This window comes from Pleurodeles waltl, chromosome 6 (genome assembly GCF_031143425.1).
Source record: "Pleurodeles waltl isolate 20211129_DDA chromosome 6, aPleWal1.hap1.20221129, whole genome shotgun sequence".
Classification (NCBI taxonomy): domain Eukaryota; kingdom Metazoa; phylum Chordata; class Amphibia; order Caudata; family Salamandridae; genus Pleurodeles; species Pleurodeles waltl.
Genome location: NC_090445.1, coordinates 1,276,074,218 through 1,276,095,874, shown reverse-complemented (window position 1 = coordinate 1,276,095,874; position 21,657 = coordinate 1,276,074,218). Strand labels below are relative to the sequence as shown.

Here is a 21,657-nt window from a genome sequence, read left to right as displayed (position 1 = left end):
CAAGAGAGATAGCAAGACCACAGCTGCACACCACCATCACCTATACACCAACCACGCACCTTAGATCACACACCCCAATACATCACCCTACACACCCTGACCCACACCACTCACACTACAACTATGGCACCACAACGACACCTCAGGTTCTCAGAGGAGGAGCTAAGGGTCATGGTAGAGGACATATCTGGGTAGAGCTACAGCTATTCGGATCACAGGTGGAGCAGACATCCATTGCAAGGAAGATGGAGCTATGGCAGAGAATCGTGGACAGGGTCAATGCTGTGGGACAGCACCCAAGAACAAGGGATGACATCAGGAAGAGGTGGAACGACCTACGGTGGAAGGTGCGTTCCGTGGCATCAAGACACCAACTAGCTGTACCGAGTACTGGATGTGGACCCCCACCTCCTCCCCCACAACTAACAACATGGGAGGAGCAAGTCTTTGCAATCATGCATTCTGAGGGCCTGGCAGGAGTAGGAGGAGGACTGAACTCTGGTAAGTCAAATCTCTATTAATATCACCCCCTACATGCATGCCATCACATACCAATACCCTTGCCCTCACCTCCATCACTCTACCACCTCCCACACACCCACCATCACAACACATCCCAATACCAAGCCCTGCATGCAACACCAATGTCTGTACCTGCATGGACACCTATCACTAAAGCATGCAGACTAGAGGGAAACAGCTAGCCCACCAAATAACAACTCACACAAGGCAAAAAGCTCCCAGGGCAAAAACAACCTTAGAGGGCTACACACCCATGCACAAGATGTCACATGCAGAAACAATGACACTGCGTTTACATCCCCACAGGTCCCCCAGCCAACGTCACCAGAGAGGAGGTGCCAGCAACATCCGCCCCCCCCCCCCCCCCCCCCGGAAGAGGCCCACAGTGATGACAGCAGCTCTGGACTCCTGGATCTGGATGACTAACCTGGCCCATCAGGGATCTCCGGACAGTCGGTTACCAAGGCACAGTCCCATTCTACCACAGAGCCTCCCCCCACAGGAAACACCAGCACAGTACCCACCCAGCAGGCCCATACCTCTGTCCCCAGGACAGCAGTGTGTCCCCCACTACAGGGACCCCAGGCCACCCCACAAACACAGGACAATCAGGGACCTGAGGTCAGTGGCAGTGGGTACACGGTTCAGAGGACAGAGGTACAGGACAACAGAGAAGCTGGGAGGACTGCTGTGCGACAGGGGGAAGACAGGCCCAGGGAATCCATTCTCCAGGAGGCACACACCAACATCCTGGGAGCATACCACCATTCCCAGGAGTCGATGGTCCAGATACTGGACAAAATGCAGGAGAACCATCGGCTGCAGGAGGGACAGTACCTGGGTATCAGGGAGGACTTGAAGGACATAAACACCACCCTGGTCACCATTGCAGGGGTGCTGGCAGACATGACCAACACTACGAGGGAGGCAGTGGCACACCAGCGGCCCCTACCACTAGCCACACCGATGAACAGCCCTCCACCTCCGTTGCTGCTAGTGGACAGGAGGCCCCGCCACAGGACCAACAGGCCACCAGCACCCCTCCCTGCAGAAGGAGAACCACCCGCAAATGTTCCCTGTGATCCAGGCAGAAGCCAGAGACTATTGCCAAGACCCCCGCCAGGGAATTAGACTCTCCTCAATGTCACCCTTGTGTCCCTCCCTGTCACCCTGTCCACCTTGAACTGCCATTGCTCCCCTTCCTATGCCCCCTTGGACAATGCACCTGTGATCCACATGGACTGGACTCTATTCTGGACTTTCCTCCACCATCAACCCAGCCCATTGCACATCCCCCTCTACTTATTAGCACTTAAATAAACACTCTTTGAAAAAAATGCAAGTATGGAGTATGTCAAATGATTTAACTATGTATTCGTTTAACAAGGTATAAACACCGCAATACAACTGTACATTAATGTATACATAGGAATGACCTGTAGTTGGCTGCAGTCAACACACCAGGAGCGATAGTGGGACACAAATATCTGCAAGTAGAGGCCAAAGGGTACAGTGAGTGGCCATAGAAGTGGGAAAATCAGCCTGCCAGTGACAATGTCAAACACAAAACTGTCAATTAAAAGTGAACTTACACTGTCTTACCTGTGTGTCATTGGAAGTATTTGACGAATTAATGCACTTCTGTTGTCCTCATCCTCATCCTCTGCCTCCTCATCTTCACTGTCCACAGGGTCCACTGCTGCCACACGCCCATCTCCAGCCTCATCCTCCTGCAGAAAAGGCACCTGGTGATGTAAGGCAAGGTTGTGCAACATACAGCATGCCACGATGATCTGGAAGACCTTCTTGGGTGAGTAGCACAGGGAACCACCTGTGAGATGGAGGCAATGAAACCTAGCCTTCAGGAGGCCGAATGTCCTCTCTATAATTCTTCTTGTTCGCCCATGTGCCTCATTGTAACATTCCTCTGCCCTTGTACTGGGATTCCTCACAGGGGTCAGTAGCCATGAGAGGTTGGGATAACCAGAGTCACCTGCAAATATCGAGGGACATCTGTTAGAAACACGCCAACCTTTAGGGCCCACACCATACCCATACACCAACATCCACTGGCTGAGAACCAGGGCTCACCTACTAGCCACACCCGGTGCCTCGGGAGTTGAGCCATCACATATGGGATGCTGCTATTCCTCAAGAGAAAGGCATCAAGCACAGACCCAGGATACTTTGCATTGATATGGGCGATGTACTGGTCCGCCAGGCAGACTATTTGCACATTCATTGAGTGAAAGCTCTTTTGATTTCTGAACACCTGTTCATTTCTCCGGGGGGGGGGACAAATGCAACATGTGCACCGTCAGTTGCCCCAATAATGTTGGGGATATGTCCCATTGCATAGAAATCAGCTTTCACTGTGGCCAAATCCTCCACCTGGGGGAAAATGATATAACTGCGCATTTGTTTAATTAGGGAAGACAACACTCTGGTCAGCACTATTGATAACATTGGCTGTGACATTCCTGCTTCCAAGCCCAGGAGGAGCAAGTTGCCAGGAAATGGAACACAGATAGGTCTTGCACAAGAGGGGGGAATCCGGTGGGGTGACGGATAGCAGATTTCAGGTCAGGCTCCAATTGGGCACACAGCTCTGTGATTGTGGCCCTGTCCAGTCTATAGGTGAGGATAATCTGCCTGTCCTTCATTGTTGTCAAGTCCACCATGGGCCTGTACACGGGGGAATGTCTCCATTTCCTATTCATCCAACGTGGTTGCAATTTATGGGGCTAAATTGTGAACAGCTGGTCAGTATCTCATATATCCAAACACTACACTTCATTGCATGTTGTGATTGTAACAGTATGTTGTTGGATAGGTCCAAGGGCCCCTGCCTTCACCGTGACAGAGTTGAAAGACTGGTGGATGGGGTCCTACCACAGTACCGAATGCTGTATGGGCCCCCAAACCAACATGTGAGTACACTGTGAACACGATGCATGGGACATGAATGCATGGAGTGCTGTGTGTGAAGGCCTCGTGCGGAGGGGGTTGGTGGAAGGGCCCTGGGCAGTGTGCTACATGTATGTTTGGTCATGTCTGTGCGTAAGGGGATGTGAAGGGCTATGGTGGGCCATGAGTGTAACAGGCAGGACGGTCGGACTAATATCTTTCCCTGTGTCAATTTCCATGCAGGTCAGCGCCCATCAGAAAAAGGGAATATGGCGTGCCATCGCCAAGGATGTGCGGACCCTGGGGGTCTACGGCAGGCAGAGCACCCACTGTCGGAAACAGTGGGAGGACCTGAGATGCTGGGCATGGAAGACGGCGGAGGCCCAGCTGGTGATGGACTCCCAACGAGGAAGGGGTGCCCATTGAACCCTGACCCCCCTGATGGCCTGCATACTGGCGGTTCCCAATCCAGACCTGGATGGGCATTTGGGGGCATCACAGCAGATGCAAGGGAGTGAGTACAGTGCCCCAATATACTACTTGTGCGTGGTGGGGTGGTATCTGGTTAAGGGATGGGGGCCTATGGGTGCCCCTAGGCCAGGCAGGACATTGCAGGGTAGGTCCCATGTTGGGCAGGGTCTGATGTAAACTTTCTCCAACCAATTTAGTAGGCATCCAATACTGGGCAGGGGTCTGTGGGTCTCAGGTATGCTGCAATTGGCGTTAGGTGTCTATGTCCATGGGCTTGTGACTAGCATTGTGACTGGTAGTGCATTGCCTAGTGCGTAGGACTGTTCCCTGTGGGTGTGTCGTGCACGCCAATGGTGGTGTTGACGCCATTGACCAAGTGTATCCTTTGTCTCTTCCCCTCCCTTTTTGTTTTGTCGCCCTGTCCTTTTGTACATTAGTATCATCTGGCGGAGGAGCAGAGGCACCGGCAATGGAGGGAGCTGCATCCCACAGGGCCCAGGAGGCCGAATCCACAGACCGTGAGGGCACCAGTGGGATGGAGGGCGAGGGGAGGACCAGGGCAGAGACTGAGGTGGGCAGTTTGGACAGTAATACCTCCTCCGATGGAAGTTCCCTGGTGGTGGCGGACACCTCTGTGCCCACCCCAACTACAGGTACAGCCATCACCCCCTCCCAGCAGACCCTCAGCGTGTTTTCCGTGCCTGCTTACCCAGGATGGTGGGTATCTCCTTTGCCTCAGGCTCTTCAGGCCCTGCCCCAGTTAGCCCTGCTGCCCTGAGTGAGGAGGCTATTGACCTCCTGCGATCCATCTCTGTTGGGCAGTCAACCATTGTGAATGCCATCTAGGGCGGGCAGTCCAAATGCAACAGACGAATGCATTCCTGGAGGGCATTCACGCTGGCATGGCAGCCCAACAGAGATCAATCCAGGCTCTGGCCTCCTCTCTGATGGCAGCCATTGTCCCTGTTTCTAGCCTCCTCCTCCAACTTCCTCTACCCAATCCCATTCACCTCAACCCCAACCTATCCCAAGCACACAGGCAGACCAGCATGCACACAAGACAACACACAGGAGTGGTTCAGGCAAACACAAGCACCACACATGAACCCACAGGCACTCACACAAACACCATCCAGATGCAGAAATACCAACATCCACTGCCTCCACTCTGTCCCCCTCCTCCTCCTCCTCCTCATCCACCTCCCTCACAGTTGTGTCTACAATCACACCTGCATGCACTACATCCTCAACCACTCCCACCATCACGCCTATCACTACACGCCCCTCACTGGCAGTCACCACCCCCACATCCATGCGCACGTCCCCTGTGTTCTCTCCCACTGTGTCTGTGCCCTTCCTCCCAAAGTACACAAACGCAAGCACTCAGACACCCAACAGCCATCCACCTCACAATATCATCCAGCCGATTAACCTGAACCCAAAATCAGCAGACAGATACCTCCTACTACCACTTCCTCTTCCTCCACTCCCAAACCTTCACCCTCTTCCTGCCCCAATGTCCCTAAGAAGCTTTTGCTCTCCACCATTGACCTCTTCCCTACCACTCCCCCCCGTCCTTCACGTCGGGCCAGGGTGGTGAGAACCCAGGCAAGCGCCTCAGCCACCCAGTCCAAGGCCACAGAAGTGTTGACAGATACTCCAGGTGGGAGAAGATACTGGGCACCAGGCAGCCACACTGAAATGGTGCCTGCACCAGGTGCTGCAATGAAGGCTAAGGAGGCACCAGAAGCTGTGTCAAGGAAGGGCAAGGAGGCACCCCCAGCTGCTTCAAGGAAGGGCAAGGAGGCACTCCCAGCTGCTACAGGGAATCTGAGGCTGCAGGGGAGGGGCTGGAGCCTCCCCCCACCACTGCCAGCACTGCCACCAGCACCGCCACCAGCACCACTGCCAGCAGCAGCAGCCCCAGTGGGCAGCCGTCCGAGGCTGCAGGGAAAAGGCTGGAGCCTCCCCCCACCGCCGCCAGCACCGCCACCAGCACCACTGCCAGCAGCAGCAGCCCCAGTGGGCAGCTGTCCGAGGCTGCAGGGGAGGGGCTGGAGCCTCCCCCCACCACTGCGAGCACCGCCACCAGCACCACCACCAGCACCACTGCCTGCAGCAGCAGCCCCAGTGGGCAGCCGTCCGAGGCTGCAGGGAAAGGGCTGGAGCCTCCCCCCACCACCGCCAGCACCGCCACCAGCAACACTGCCAGCAGCAGCAGCCCCAGTGGGCAGCCGTCCGAGGCTACAGGTGAAGGGCTGGAGCCTTCCCCCACCACTGCCAGTACCTCCACCAGCACCACTGCAACCACTGAGCAGCCGTCACCGCCGGCAGACAGTGTGAAGACCTGCATCCATGGGCTGTTGTGCGGCCAGGCCCCTGCAAATCTTGTGGGTCTGACACCCAGGTGAGAGACTGTGACCTTGCACTCCCCAAGATCTGCATCACAGGGCACAATGCCCCCCTCCAGATCCAGTGGAAGAAGCCATCCACTCACCCCATCCTCCACAGGATGAAGCTCACTAAGCACAATGCCTCCTCCAGAACCAGTGGAAGAAGCCACCCACTCACCGCATCCTTCCCGGGATGAAGCTCATTGGGCACAATGGCCCCTCTAGAAACACTGGAAAAGGCCATCCGCTCACCCCATTCTCCTCAGGATGAAGCACACTGGGCACAATGCCCCCTCCAGAACCAGTGGAGAAGCCACCCACTCACCGCATCCTTCCCGGGATGAAGCACACTGGGCACAATGCCTCCTCCAGAACTAGTGGAGAAGCCATCCACTGGAGAGACAGTGGCCTTGCACTCCCCAGGAATAAGCAGTGGGCAAACCACCCACTTGAAAAAGACTATGGCCTTGCACTCCCCAGGACCAAGCAGTGGGCAAACCACCCACTAGAGAGACTGTGGCCTTGCACTACTCAGGACCAAGCAGTGGGCAACCCACCCACTTGAGAGACTGTGGCCTTACACTCCCCAGGACAGCACAAAGGGCATGTTGCTCCCTCCAGGACCAGTGGTGTTGTACCATCTTCCGGCTGAGGTGCCCCCCATTTCCCGTCCCCCTGAGGTGCCTGTCTACTTTCGACCTGATGCCCCTGCAGTGTTATCTCCGTGTTGTTGCAGGAGTGAGGTGTGGCCTTGGCCTGTGTGTTGTGGTCTTGTGGCCCACAGACATTGAGGACTGGGCAGTGTCCGTACATTTGTAAATATGTATATAGGTTTGGATTTTGATGCACTTATTCATAGTATTGCATTGTATTACTCTCACTTTCTTCAAATCATTTTGTCCTTGCATTATTCCTGAGGGATACGGGGTAGATATGTTATGTTGCTGCTTCTGGTTGTGTGTATGGTGGTGGGGGTGGGGGTGGGTGGTGTTGCGTGTGTGTGTCACTCTCTTTTTCCTCCCCATCCCTTGTGTGCTATGCGGAAGTACTCACAGTGGTCGTCTTCGCCGGTGTTGGTGTTCATAATGAAGCAGAAGGTAGACAAGCACGGGGAAAACTTGCAACTCAGGCTCCATGGCATTGTCATTCTCTCCTGAGTCTCCACAGAGGAGTCCTTTGACTTCTGAGATCTGTTTCTGCCAGGCTTTTGATGTCGTTGGTACTGCCCTGGAAAAGGTGGCGGATAGGCCGGTTATAATAGAGTGGGCAGTACATTGTCTTCCACCTGGCAGTTGGCGGTTACTGCTTTGGTGCTTGTTGATTCCACCCTGGTGGTCGTGAGTTAAAGTGGCTGTTTGTCTGAGCGGTTTCCGCCATGGTCATGATTACATTTTTGTTACCGCCGGCCTGTTGGAGGTATTACCTCCACTTTATCACCGACTGCCATGGTTGTAATGAGGGTCATAGTGAGGAATGGTTGGAGGGTGTCCTACTAAAGAGCTGCAAACCCATGGATGGAGGTAGAGGAGATGGTGGGGGAGATTTTGCTTCCTGGTGGGACCCATATCTTTGAATGGAGTTCTAAATTGAGGTCAGGGAGGGTGAAGTCCACAGGAAGATTTTCTATGCCAGCGCATGGAAAAGGAGCGTCAGTACCAAGTTCAAGAGATGAAATTTCCTTTACAAAAGCCAGGCTAGTTAAATCATGATTTAATTAAGGGATTTAATTAAGGGATTGTACTTGGAGAAGGTGAAGAAGCTTTACAGAAAGTGAAGGCTCAAGGATTAAGGAAGATGTGTGAGACATGACTGGGCTCCTGTTTAGATCTGACGGAACGTGAGGGAGGACTGAATCCTTGGGATAAGGACAAGAAGGGAGGGGTTCTTCAGATGGAAGAAAGACCTTGCAGTCTGGGAGACCAGGCTTTGAAGGATTAAGGGGGGCCTTCTCTTTGTCCCATCAGGAAAAGATTTGATTTCAGCATTTTAGGCCTAAAGTGTCTGTGGCTTTATTGCACAAAGGATTGGATTTTGTTTTGGAAAAGTATTTCCCCGGAAGCAATTGTTCAGATCTCAATTTGTTTGCAGTCATTGTGACCCACGGGACAATGTTGGATCTTTCACTTGTTTTAAAATGGAGAATGTTCTGTTAGATGATGAGGACTTCCAAAGACGATTAGAGCAGAGCGGGTGGCCAGGTGAGAGGAGAAAATAATTGGAGTGGCGTTTAAGAAGACCAACAGTACCTTGTAGCTCCCGCGGCGTCCCTGCAACTTCTCTGGGTGCCTGGTGGCTCCACTCTCACAAAACGGGCCAGGAGGGACAGTCAGGGGTGGAAAAGCATCCGGGACCCTCAGGAGCACAACACTCAACCCTGCCGCACCTGCAGCCTGTGGCCGCATGCTGTCCCACGCAGTCACCGCCGGTGTCCCACCGATGTCACCAATTCTTCTCTGCGGCCACCGACCTGATTGGTGGGTCGCGTTGCAAAAAAGAGGGGTCGGCCCCCGGCCAGGATCCGCAATTTGCAACTGCCGCACGTTGCACCCCAGACCCCCCGGCGCCACGCCACCAGCGCCTCTTCTGAGCTGGTGGGTCCGAGGGGCTCTAATTCGCCGTGCTCATGGTCACTGCCACCACTTGGCGCCGCATCACTCCCCCTCAGCCTCTGTGGTTTCCTAGCTGGTGGAACCCGCGGCAAGGCTGGGAGATGGCCCCCGGCTGGGAGCTGCAATTCGGCACGTTCGTGGTCTTGGCCGCCATCCGCCGCCGTCTGCCATCCGTCTGCCGTCCTTGATGCTCAGTTCTGGAGCCCACATCTGGATGATTGTGCTTTTCGGTTGATGTAATAAAGAGAAGAAAAATAACGTTGTCAGTGTGTGCTGGTGAGAGGAGTGACCTGCCTTTATGACTATTATTATTATTTTAATAGATTTATTATTGCACTTTTATCCAAGGGGTTTTACATGCAAATAACACTAAATGGTACAATACAAAGAAATGATGAAGGCTTCAACAGATATATTTTACGGTATACTAAGTTGCTTCGGTGACTCTTCTAAAAGAACCCCAGGCTACCTCCATGACATATTAGGAGGTATTCATGCCTGATACAAAATACACTACTTTCCTACAAATTAGTGCTTCCTCTCTCCAACCTCCATGACCAAGGGCGTGAGAGGTGAAAAGGTACATTGTCAACCTGCAAGATTTTGATTTGACAATTCACTTAATTGTTAGGGATTGTAACTAAGCATGAGATTAGTTGGTGAATAGTTCTTCCTCAAAATTAAAAACGTTTTTGATTGGTAAAAAGTTATGAAAGTTAGTTATAATTTGTAAAGAGCTAGTTGTTAGTTATTGAAAGCTATGAAAGAGGTATTAGTGTATTTTTTGTATTTAACCATTTAACAATCAATTCCACCATTTTTGATGAAAAACATGGTGGTCATAGGTTTTCATTGAGGCAAGCACAAAATACCCATTCTTCATTTCACAATTGAAAAAATGAATATTGTTATTTTGCGGCTACCACCTCTATAGTTACAAAGACACTATTAAATTAGATCTGATGGCGTGCAAACTTGGGGAACAAGCAATACAATCACAAAACCATCTCGTAAGCTTTTATTTTACCCGACAGCAAGGATTTCATTCTTCAGGTGTTTTCTGGTTAACTTAACTGAAATCACATGAGGTATATTTTCCGACACCTTTGGAAAACGGTTTGCTTATTTTGACGGTAAAAACCACCACTGACTTTTGTATGCATTTGTAGGACTGGTCAGAACCACACCTTGAAGTCTCCCAGAAATTCTATCATAAAGAGTGAAAGATGAAAGATCTGTTTCACTACGCTAATAATTGTTGTAAGAGGCATTTTGATCAGCACGCATAACACTCATTGGTTGTTGTAACTGTCATTCGTAATATACAGAACAGGCCATGCTTTAGGGCGGTGCTACCGCACCGGGTGCTGACCTGGATTGGGGGGGGGGGGGGGCGCTGACCTCAGGGGTGAGGTGTGTTTAGTAATGACTTACGAATCCTGCGATTTGCTGAAAAGTTCCTTGTATTTCTAACCTTCAGATGTCAAGATACCTCTTGTGATAAATGGTCCTGCTAAGGAGAGAGATGGGAGTTTTGTCTAGGGGCAGCTTTTACTCGCCATAAAGTAGCGTGGATGGTTAATATGCCTGCTGCAAAAAACAGAGCTATATTTTATGTGGATAGCTGAGTGAATTAATAAAGCCAGCCTTTACAAGTGCTTTAAAACAAATGAATGTATGTGAAAGGGGGGCTATTGAGAGATGCGTGGCACATTTGCCGGGTGGTAGTAAGTGAATCCGAGGAGGTGGTCATGTGGTGGGGGGGGTGCCAAAAAAGACTATTGCACAGGGTGCCACTAGCGCTAAAGCCGGCCCTGACACAGAATACTAACTGTGCACCAGAAACGACTGGTATAGAATGAAAAAGTTCATCTAGAGAGGGCCATTTTATTTTTCTACTCCGGTTTGTTGCAGCAGGGAACCCATAAAGTGTATTACTGCACGTAAATGGTGTGATGCTACTGTCTTCTGGCAGAGGACGTAATTCTAGGGTGAAGACAGTTGTAGGATGAAGACAGGTTTTCATCACCATGACAGGAGCATTTCTGCCCAGTGGTATTCCTACGGGGTATGGTGCAGGACGACCACAAGGAATTGCGCATCTTTCTTATCGGTGCACAGGGTGTGTCTCTGCAACACATCCACATTGAAACAAGCCTGCTGGCTGACTTTCCAGTGAAGGTAAAACAACATTAGATCTACTGTGTGCAAAAAGGTGATTTGTCTCTGTAGGTCAGAATCACACCTCCATGCGCATACGTGCCAGACATAGATCATATGCTAATTAGTTCAGTGTGTGCCAAGCTTCTCCACACTGGGTCACTGCTTGCAGCTCTGTAAGCCATTTGCAATGGTGCGTGCCTTTTCCTGTGCACTACCCACTGACTGGAGAATTTCCTCCAGCCCTCTGAAGAAATGGGTACAAGGACCTCGGAATAAATGGGTACACATCATGGCAGCCTCTTTCGTCATCACCAAGTCAAAAGATGATGTGCTAAGGCTTTAATTTGTTTTGTCAGCTGTTACTGTCCCCTCCCAGACAGCTATTCCCTGTTATGTGGGCAACTGTTAACAACATCCCTACCTTCCTGGGCCCAGAAGTCAAGCCATTGTCCTCTGGGAGCAGGGTCATTAACTCCCAGCAAGGGCCGTATATTGGGCCTCTGGATTTGCGCTGAGAGGCAAGCTATTGTAAACCAGTCTTCTATCAGGCAACACATAAAAAATCTTACATTTCCTTTTCCATTAATGTTATCAAAATCTACTTCTACTACTGAATTTGGTTTTTGGAACCAAGTGAAAAATAATTTCTTCTCTAAAATTTTCCAAATCAGATATATAAAACAAATGAGGATTTTATTTATGCCGAGGTCTCTTCATGGAACATTTAGCATTGCCTTTTCAATAAAAACAACCTTTAGTTAACTGTGAGGGCACAGTATTCATAGTATCTAGTATACCTCATTTGTATATATTAAGCACCCAGTCCTGTGGCTTTAAAAGACACATTTTCGGGGCAAAGATACGTTATATAAAATAGGTTTTGTCACAAGGCAAAGGCCCATTTCCCTGCCATATGTCACAGCACCACTTTAAACTGCATCTGAGCTAGAGCACAATGGTGCTCCTGGTAACCCTGGATTTTGTCATATATGTGGGTGGTGTAACTACACACTGGAGCCCACATATGACATTTAACTTCCATACCACTGGTGCAATTAAGCAATGGCCTCAATGGAGAGTTAAGTGTATGAACTCGATGACATCAATTGTATAGTTTCATTATAGAATGCAAAGCACACATTCTAGTAGTACTAGGTAACAGTATCACATTGCACAAACTATGATTACCAATTAACTAAGTGTCAAGAAACAGTTGAAAACAGTTGAAAAATTACTGACAACCTTGCAGAAAAGATGACTTTACTATATGGAGTTTTGAAAAGATTCTCTCCTTGCATAAGGATAAGGGCCAAAACCTCAACACTTAAGATCTTTCATGCCAAGGCTGTTAATGCAGCAACAATTGGAGCAGAAATGTTGGGTTACAACAACCGAGAAATGTTAGCCATTAAATATCATTTATTCTTAAAATAGATTATTGTTTTATCTAAACGTACACCCACTCTACCTCTCCTCGTGGACATTGGTCACAAATATGTTATTTATAAAAATGAGTGCTAACCCCTTATTTAGATGGATGAGAATTTGGATTTGCTAAGCTCAAGAAATCTATAGCACACCACTGATAAATTGTTTGCAAAATTCAAGATGCCATTCCCTGCCTCTTCTGTATTACAAGAGAACAATACTGCCCAATACCCAAAGCCTTTGGTTACATTTCTCTGCTCTAACTAATAATATTATCAACTGTCCTGGGGGACCAATATCGTTGGTGGTTTAGAAGCCAGCTGTTGCAATTCAATGAGCATTCATTGTTGGTTAATCAATAATTTATTGAAAAATTATTGGGTATTTGAACCCTTAGTCCATTGGGTCGCACATGAAGAACGAAGTCTAAAATCACTTTCTTTAAATCAGTTGTAGACCCCTACCTATTGCAGATATGTCTAGATCCTGGGGGCGCAGGCGTATCCATGTAGATAATAGGACTAAAATACCCCTCCACTTTTTATTAGTTTTGTCCTGGCTGTTTGGGTCTCCGCATCGGCTGACAAATACCAATTTGTTTTTTTAGGTCTGCAGGGATAGTGTATTGTAGATAGACTTTGCAACACCTGTAATCAACACCTACTCCTCCTATTTCATATGCTGTCTGAAAGTATTATAAACATTCTTGCAAAATATGTAATACACTGATGATGTGTCACCAAAGTCCCTAGACAGAAGACAGTTAAGTCATGCAATGGGTCTAGTGTAATATTTATAGTCAATGTACTGTAGTAACATAGACTGTAGGAATTCCCCTGCACATCAAAGTTTATATTCTATAGATACATCATGAATGGGGTGAATTTTTTTTTTTTATCCCAGTATAGTTTCGTTGTTGAGAAGCTGACCCTGCCTAATTTATTGTGCGCACAGGTAGATAATGTATAGTGTTACCTAAGGGACTTTGAAAAAAACTTATTTTTGAATCATATGAGACAAATATCGTGAGGGAAAAAAAGGCCATCTGATTTATTATACACGAATTATTGTGCTGCTACAGTGGAATTTGTAAGCAATGTGCCAGTTCAATCCTGGCTGTTTTCTAATATGCAATGAATACAAATCGTATCTTTGCACGACTTGTAAAATCTACCATTAAATCTTTAAATGCATGTTTGATGCATTGAGAATGTTTTATTATTTATGGTTTTAATCAAAATATAACAAAAATTTATGATGTAGGACAAACCTCTCCCAAAAATCCTTATTCATTGACATTTTGTGGAAGTAAATAGATGAAGAAGTTGAAAAAGGGATCATTTTGGATGAGAAGGAAAATTTGGTTCCACATCCCCAATGAAATATATTCATCAGAACTGAATTTTCCATGATATCTAGAAGACAAATACGTAAAAAAACGAGCAACTCTGAATTTAGAACTGTCCCTCATATAGGGGAGAAATTGACAGGGATATAATAATTTATGGTGAAATGTATTAACCAAAATGAAACGTAATTTTAGTAAAATAACATTGGCTATTTTATGTCCATTCGCATTCTGATGACTTTGGGAAGTTTTCTGAGGCTAGTGCTGCAAACGCAGGCACCAGTGACAGGCCTGTCAGTCTTTTAACGAAATCACACAAGGAAGTTGGTTAAACGTATTAATCAACAGTATTTTCTAATGTTGCCTAATGTGATCTAATACAGAAAGAGCACTGTCACTTATGTAATTGCCAGTACAAAGAGGAGTAGCTGATATAACTCCAGCATGTGGTTCTGTCATTGAGTGAGGAATGTGAGAGGTTGTTGCCACCTCATTCGTCATGTTATTTGTTTGTCACCATCCTCTAGAATTGAAGGGAAATTTGCAGCTTGAGGGACGTTCTGGCACCCCCAGTAAGTTGCACCCCATGCAAATGCCAGCAATTGATTTAACCAATTATTAGGTGCAGGTTTTAGTATTTACATTCTGGTACTTGTATTTTTGTTTTCCCTTTATACATCCTTCTGCCTTCCACATAACTTATTAAAGGTTTACAATGCCAATACTGATGGTCCTCCCCCCTGCCACTCCTCTTGTCACTAAGTAAGTTTCTTACTTTGCAGGAAAGATTTCATACTGCTGATCGTAACAAGAATGGCAAACTCGGTCAAAGGGAATTGAAAAAACTCCAATACAAGCATCTGCCCATGGAGCACTGTGCCAAGCCCTTCTTCCAGTAAGTATGTAAGCAATGGGGTCTGCACCAGAGACGCAACTAAACTGCAAGGCACGACTTTTGACCTCTGTTACATCACGAGCAGTGACATCACCAGTGATCACTTTTGGTCCTGCACTGGATGCACCTTGTGCAGACCACTTGTTCCTTTGCCCTCTATGTCGGTTCATCCTCTGACTCTGTGCTGTTATGTGCACTGTTCACATAACTGCAGTCCTTCACACCTAGGGGCTCATTTACAATATTTTTGGGCAGGGCAGCACTGCAAGGCTTTTTGCTGCGATGCCCTGTGTCAAAAGAAAAGGACAGGAATGCACCTTATCTATGTGATACAGTGCATTCCTGTCCTCTTCCACTTAGCTGGTGCACAGTTGGCTTCCATGTGCCAATGCAGATACAGGTGCAAGGGAGTCTGCATTGTAGGAATGATTGTTTTTGTAGGAAGGGACACCTTACTGCACAAAAACAATAATTGGAGGCGTTTTCCTCCTATGTGTGCTGCAGAATGCAGCACACATTGAAAGAGGGAAAAACGAAGAGAAATAACTTTATTTAGTTAAAAAAGTGTAGGCTTTTCACACATTCCCAGGTTTACAAATCCTTGTAAATCTGGAAATGCGTCCAAATCCATGGGTGTTGCATGGGAACACCCACTGCAATGCCCATGGAAAGAGTCTTTGATGCAGAGGAAGGCAAAGCAGTAACTTGTGTTGCATTGCATTACTCCATATCTACAAGGCCATGAAAAGCCATGCAAAGTGGCTTTGCGTGGCCTTGTAGATATAGGTCTACAGCATACGCCACCAGTGAGTCACAAAACATGATGCATCAGCAGCGCAAGTCACTTGTAAATATATACCCATCAGAAACCGTACACCAGTAAGTGTGCAATATCTGGTATTTCATTATTTTACAGATTTCTAAGAGTAATAATGTGCCAAACAGATATCTAAAAGTCAATGCAAGCAGAGTGAACATCAAAGCAGTTTCTGTCAGGTCATTTCATCCAGGTATTTTAAAGCTACAGAACTGTTCATTTGATAAATGTCCATGGTACACCCAAGCTAAAGGAATCAACTGGTTTAATATGCCGGAGAACACAGAACCCTCTTCAGTGTACGAAAACGTTACTTTATATATTATTATTTTGAAGTGCGTATGGTTATTTTTGGGGAGATTTTCAGACTATTATATGGTTAATTTATCATGTTGTGCTTTCTACTGATTTAAAAGCAAGTGGCAAATTCAAAGACCTTCTCTGATGGCAGAGCTACTGTTTGTAAAGCACACAAGTTGTCCAATGTCACACATTGCTAGCTCACTCAATCACACGTTTCTAATTTCATTCTGGTACCACTGCCATTATGATATGGCATTGGGGGATACAATATGTTTTTTGAACTCCAAAGTGTATTAAAAGGCATTTCTTCCTGTTTGGGTTTAAAACATTTTGCCATTAATTGCACAATGAATGGCCTGTTCCAAGGCTTCTGTTGTATGCATGATACCAACAGTATCCTAGGCAAAGGTGGTGGTGTGATTCTTCACAGTGAAACCTGAAACACGCATACCCCTGTTTAGTGCACCAAGCACAAAGAAAGTTGCAATAAAGAGTAAATGGAAATCTGGCAGGTACAGCCACAGGTCCTGTCCTTAAGACAAGGGCAAAACACATGGTTATTCTCCCAGCACAGTTCACCTTCTTTGACAAAGTGTTACATTCACTGGTGGTAGCACCCTATATAAACTCACATAGATGAAACATATTTTAATGGTCTCTATGTCTCGTAGCACTGTGACTTTTTTCTCAGTTTTCTCATGATACTATTGCCCTCCTTACCAGGGCAGTTGTACTTGCCTCAGTAGGCATGGCAGTGCTTAATTGTTTAAAGAATAAGCGCCAGAACCCAAAGTTGTGTTCAGAAATCTGTGGCTACGCTAATGAATGTTGGCATGCCAAATACCAAGGGTACGTATTCTTGATTCCACCTTATGCATCTTTAATCCCCCACCAGACACTCCCTGCCCTTTTATTTTATTCTTGCAGGTTCCTGCGTTCACCTTTTGACACAGTGCTTCCATCCTTCTCTACCACTTTCTTTTTCCACTTGTGTATTTTTCCCTCTCTTGCTATGAGTCAAAGTCTCATAAGGAAAAATAAGTGCCAGTCCTCAGCAAAGAGAGCCAGTAGGCCCCACTTGCAACCACCACCTCAAATTATGGAGGTGTGAGCTTGTCCCTTTTCCTATTGTTAAAGATGCCCTAACCCAGATTTACCTTCTCCTTTCTCCCAGTAGGGGAATGTCTTTGGCTACTTAGGGATATTTTATCCCTAATAGTGGGTTCACTATCTGAGTGCTGGGTTTCTTACCTCAACACTGGTAGTGCATGTATGTGTGGTGTAAATATTAGTAATATATTAACCTTACAAGTAGGACCCACTCCGAAGACAAGGGAACCAATAACCCTGCCCTTACGGTGTGCACCTGCCCTGGAGATCCTGGTTCTCATCTTGGCCTTTCAAGGACTTTGGGCAGATCAGGTATCCATCAGAATTGATGCATCTTTGGGGGGGGGGAGGGTTGCTAAGAAGTGTTATATCATGTGTAATGGTTATATGAAATGGAGGCTTATGAGGGAGAGATCATTTGGTACTACAGTCATTCTAGGGACTACTTTTGCCAAAAGGAATCACACAGGTGTTCACCATTTGTCTCATTGGCCCTTTGCCTTGTCACCCACTGAGGTGAGCTGGAAGGGACCCTAATAGGAACCTTCCCGACATGGGTTTTGTGATCGTCCATCAGCCTATGCTTGAACACCAATGCAAACATGACATGCTGGCAGTCTTTTAGGAAGGTGGTGATGGGAATAACCATGGAGGTTGAAGAACCTCCGACTGTCCCGTGGGAGGAAGGAGAAAGGAATAAATTAACCAGAAGTCTGGATGAGTTGAGTAGGCAGCAAAGTATTGGCAGCAATAATGTAATGCAAAATTATTGCACCCGGGAGTAAAATGTAATGAGGAGCACCTAAAATGGAACTTCCTCTGTCTACCTTAATAGCTACACAAAGGCACAAGAATGAGAGAGGGACCTCTGAGCTGTGAAGTCTTAGCCTACACCGTGGGTGCTGCAGAGCACTATGTCTTTCCCCAGCTTTGGAGTGTTGATATGCCCAATCTGCTAAACTTTCCATGCTGCATTGAAATATTGCTAGTTGCTGGCCTTGGTATGAAGAGTTCATGACTTCATTAATTGGATCACTGATGGCTAAGCAATCAAAAGCCTTGTTTCTCAAACGTTTTTGTGACGTATTCTACTTCCTTTCAATAACAATGTTCAGCACTTCCCTGAGAACTATTTTATACAATCAAAGCTAATTTACTTTACAAGCAAAAAAGTACTACAATGCTGCTCCAAAGAAGATAACTTTGGGGGTATTGCTAGCTTTATAGCAGGGTTCATTGACATGAAAGAGGCAGCCTGTAGTGAACTAGGGTAGATGATCAGGCTAATTTATCACTAGGACGGCTGAACAGTAAGATACCTACTATCTAAGAGATGAGTTTCCAGTATAGGTGCCCGAGTACAAGATTTAAGTCAGATTTCACATAAAATACAAGTAATCTAAATGAAATTATTTACAGAGTGAGTGGTTAGCCTGAAAATCAGTTCAGAGATTCAGTCCCCCTTGACATTAAGGGCACTCCTGCAATATAGTCCTGATTCTGATTGGGGCTAATGATTGCAAGGTAGTCACTGCGTCCGGTAAATTATTATACCATCAGATTAGGTGAATACTTTCTATACTGAGCTTTCTCTTGGACAATGGGCATAGCATCCATACTTTGGTGCTTACCACACAGAATGTCTCATGGATTGGTAGTCAGTGGGCATTTGCTTTCAGAAAATCTTGACTGTTGTGACCGCCAAACTTTAGCTGGAGAGCACTAGAGATGTGTTTATCACCACACGTCTTAGAATATCGATATATGTGGCATCTAGGGCTACAGCACAAAAGGAGTTTGAAAACCTACATGGAATCAGGGCTGATGAGATACCAAGTTGTAGGATTAAGAGTAGTGGCAGGATTGGGAAACAAGTAGTAGTGTAGAAAGGATGCCATGGGCCCTGGTGCAAGCAAGGAAAATGGCCCCTTTGACAGCGGCTGGGTTAGTAAAATACAACAATTATTAGGGTTCAGTGGGGCCCTCAGGGTTCTGGGTTCCAGCACAATGGCTGCTATGCTCCTGGGCACATCTGGACTGTGTCAGAAGATTTAACGGAAAATTAGCCAATCTGGATAGTAATGGTTCTTCTCATAAAAGCTTATCCAGCAATATCTCTGTCCTACAATGTAGTTCACAGATTTCCCAGTGCCATATCGACCCAACGTAAAGGTGTTAGAATAATGATATTACCACATTTTTGCATACATTTATGAGTAAACAGGTGGTGTTTTCTAGTGAGAATTTGCATCATCTTAGTTTTAGGTTGTGTCTTTATTATGGGATGAAATCTCAATTTAAAGACCGCAGATAGTATTGGGTGTAGATTATCATGAGAATGTAACTTTTGTCTTGCACAGAAGCGCCACAGTTGCCTGGCGAACATTTATGCACATGGTAAATGCAGCATCGTGGGTGAATTTGCAATCACATTATACCCTTCAGCTGCGTCTTGTTTTAATTTATGATAATGTCTCTTTTCATTTCTGCAATCCTTTCCTTTCTCTTTAGATGGGCGATTTAAATTCCTGCCCCTCCTTTCCTATTATCCGTCCGCCTCTCTCGTGGAACACCTCTGACTCTCTCCCTTTCAGTCGCGCTGCTCCTTAGGGAGGAGCAGTGCAAGAAGAGGAGTTATTGCTGGAATGGGTTCGGCCCACTGACTGATGGGGCGGTAAATACCTGACCTTTACCCCTGGCCTTCATTCAGGGTAACAAGCCTTTGATGGGAACAATTAGCGTCATTCAAAAGATCGACTCCTCCCACCCCTTCTCTGGTAATGGGGCAGCCGAAGCACATATCTTCACCCTTTGGTCAAAACGGCGGACGACGATTTCTTAAGATGAATATTGCAATCAGCAAAGAAACGAGTGTTTTTTTTTTATACGCTGAACTGCTTATTCCATTTCTTATTTTATTTTTAGTACACATTAAGCAGTAAAAGACTACGGCTACCGGAAAACAGATTTGTTAAATAAATTAGTTGGATGTTCATTGTATATGTAAAGATTGGAAGTCCTAGAATCGAACAAAGTGCATGATGCTCGGTCAGTGACTCGTTTTATCTTCTAGTCCAAACACAAAAATGATGTTTATTACCATGTGGCAAATTTTACTTACTTTTAGTTGATTTGCGCTTTGAATGGACTAGGTTAGTTTTGTAATCTTGCAACAAAGTAGATGCAAGTATTACATTCTTAACAGCTACTTTGTACACAAAAGACAGGCATGTCCAACACACTTCCATTCAGGGGCTTAGCTAGCATTTGATGCAGCAGGAGGAGTGCACCAGGACCCAGCCCCCTGAGGGGCTCAATGAACAATGATGGTTGTGATTTTTTGCTACCCCAACAGCAGACAATGGGGTCAATTTCTTTACTTGCACAAGGGCCCCTGGCATCCAAGGTACGCTACTGCTTCTATCATGCCACATTGCGCTACCATTGGACATCCAATAGTGCTAACAAGCCAGCATCACCCCCTATACATCCTCTTTTCAATTACTCAAAACGAGCTAAGGTCTTAATCAACGTACTCAGTGAATGGCTTCTACATTTCTCAAACTGAATCCAGCAAAAACAAAACTCATGATCACTAAAAATGTTAGGGGAAAGTGGAACCTGTTGGTTCAAGCCTCAGCTAAAGCTGTACGTTCTGGATGTCTATGTAGATTCTGACCTCTCTCTGGAATTTCAGATTTTTAGGGTAGCCAGCTTATGTTTTGGCGAGTTAAGCTGTTGCATAAAGTTCTACTGTAGGTTAATTCAGATTACCATACTTCAAGCCTTAGTCCTGTCGCATCTGGACCAAACAAAGGCATTTACCTTTGATAACCAGAGAAACCTTTTACAAAAGCACCAGCTGGTGCAAAATGCTGCTGCCCACCTATTGACCAGTTACAGAGAGACCATATTGCTCCCACTTTAAGGATGCTCTACTGGCTACTTGGCAAGAAAAGAGCACTATTCAAACCTCTTGTTGAGATACATAGGATTATCCACAATTCTTCATCCCGATTTCTGGCTTTCAAATTCATCCTTCATGTTCCTCAGTGTACTCTTTGATCTGCAGGCCAGCTACTGATGGATAGCCCCACAACTAAGATTTATATTGTGATGTCCCAATTTTGCATTCAAATGTTTACATTCATTTAATCAGAGTTGTAGATCCTTAAATAGTGTGCAGCTACATAAACCTCATTTCAGCATTCAAGCACCAATCATTTTACAGGAACCACACCTTAGTGATAAGGGCTCAAATTTAAAAATACTTTTCATCAGGGTTGCATTACTTTATCAGCGCAAACCTTATTTAAAGTGTTGTGATATGATTTCCAATTCAAATCAAATCGTGATTTGCATTGGACACTAACACAATGTAAAGCAAAGCTGCACAATGTGCTGCCTCATGTTATTTTGTGTCATGGGGCATTCCCTAGGTGATACATGGGTGTTTTAATGCAACCACTCATGTTTTTTTATGCAAATCACTATCTACAAAGAATTGTAGTCATGGATTGGTGCCAAAATCCTGCATCCTTGAGGCAGGTGAAATGAAGAGAAATGTTTTAATTTCTGCTTGTTTTTCCATCTTTGAATGTGTGCTGCATTCTACCTCACACCTAGAAAGTGGGAAATGCCATAAAGCATAGTTTTGGCACTGAAAGAGGACCCTTCCTTTACAAAAAACA

General features: G+C 46.3%; 1 protein-coding gene across 1 annotated transcript in view; it reads left to right on the top strand.

Moving 5' to 3' along the window:
- LOC138300803 (SPARC-like) overlaps window positions 1-21,657 on the top strand; it is a 695,108-nt gene that overhangs the window by 564,388 nt on the left and 109,063 nt on the right. Inside the window, exon 7 of the mRNA XM_069240576.1 lies at window positions 14,624-14,736. Within this exon, the coding sequence (XP_069096677.1) occupies window positions 14,624-14,736 (113 nt within the window). The remainder of the gene's footprint in view (window positions 1-14,623; window positions 14,737-21,657) is intronic.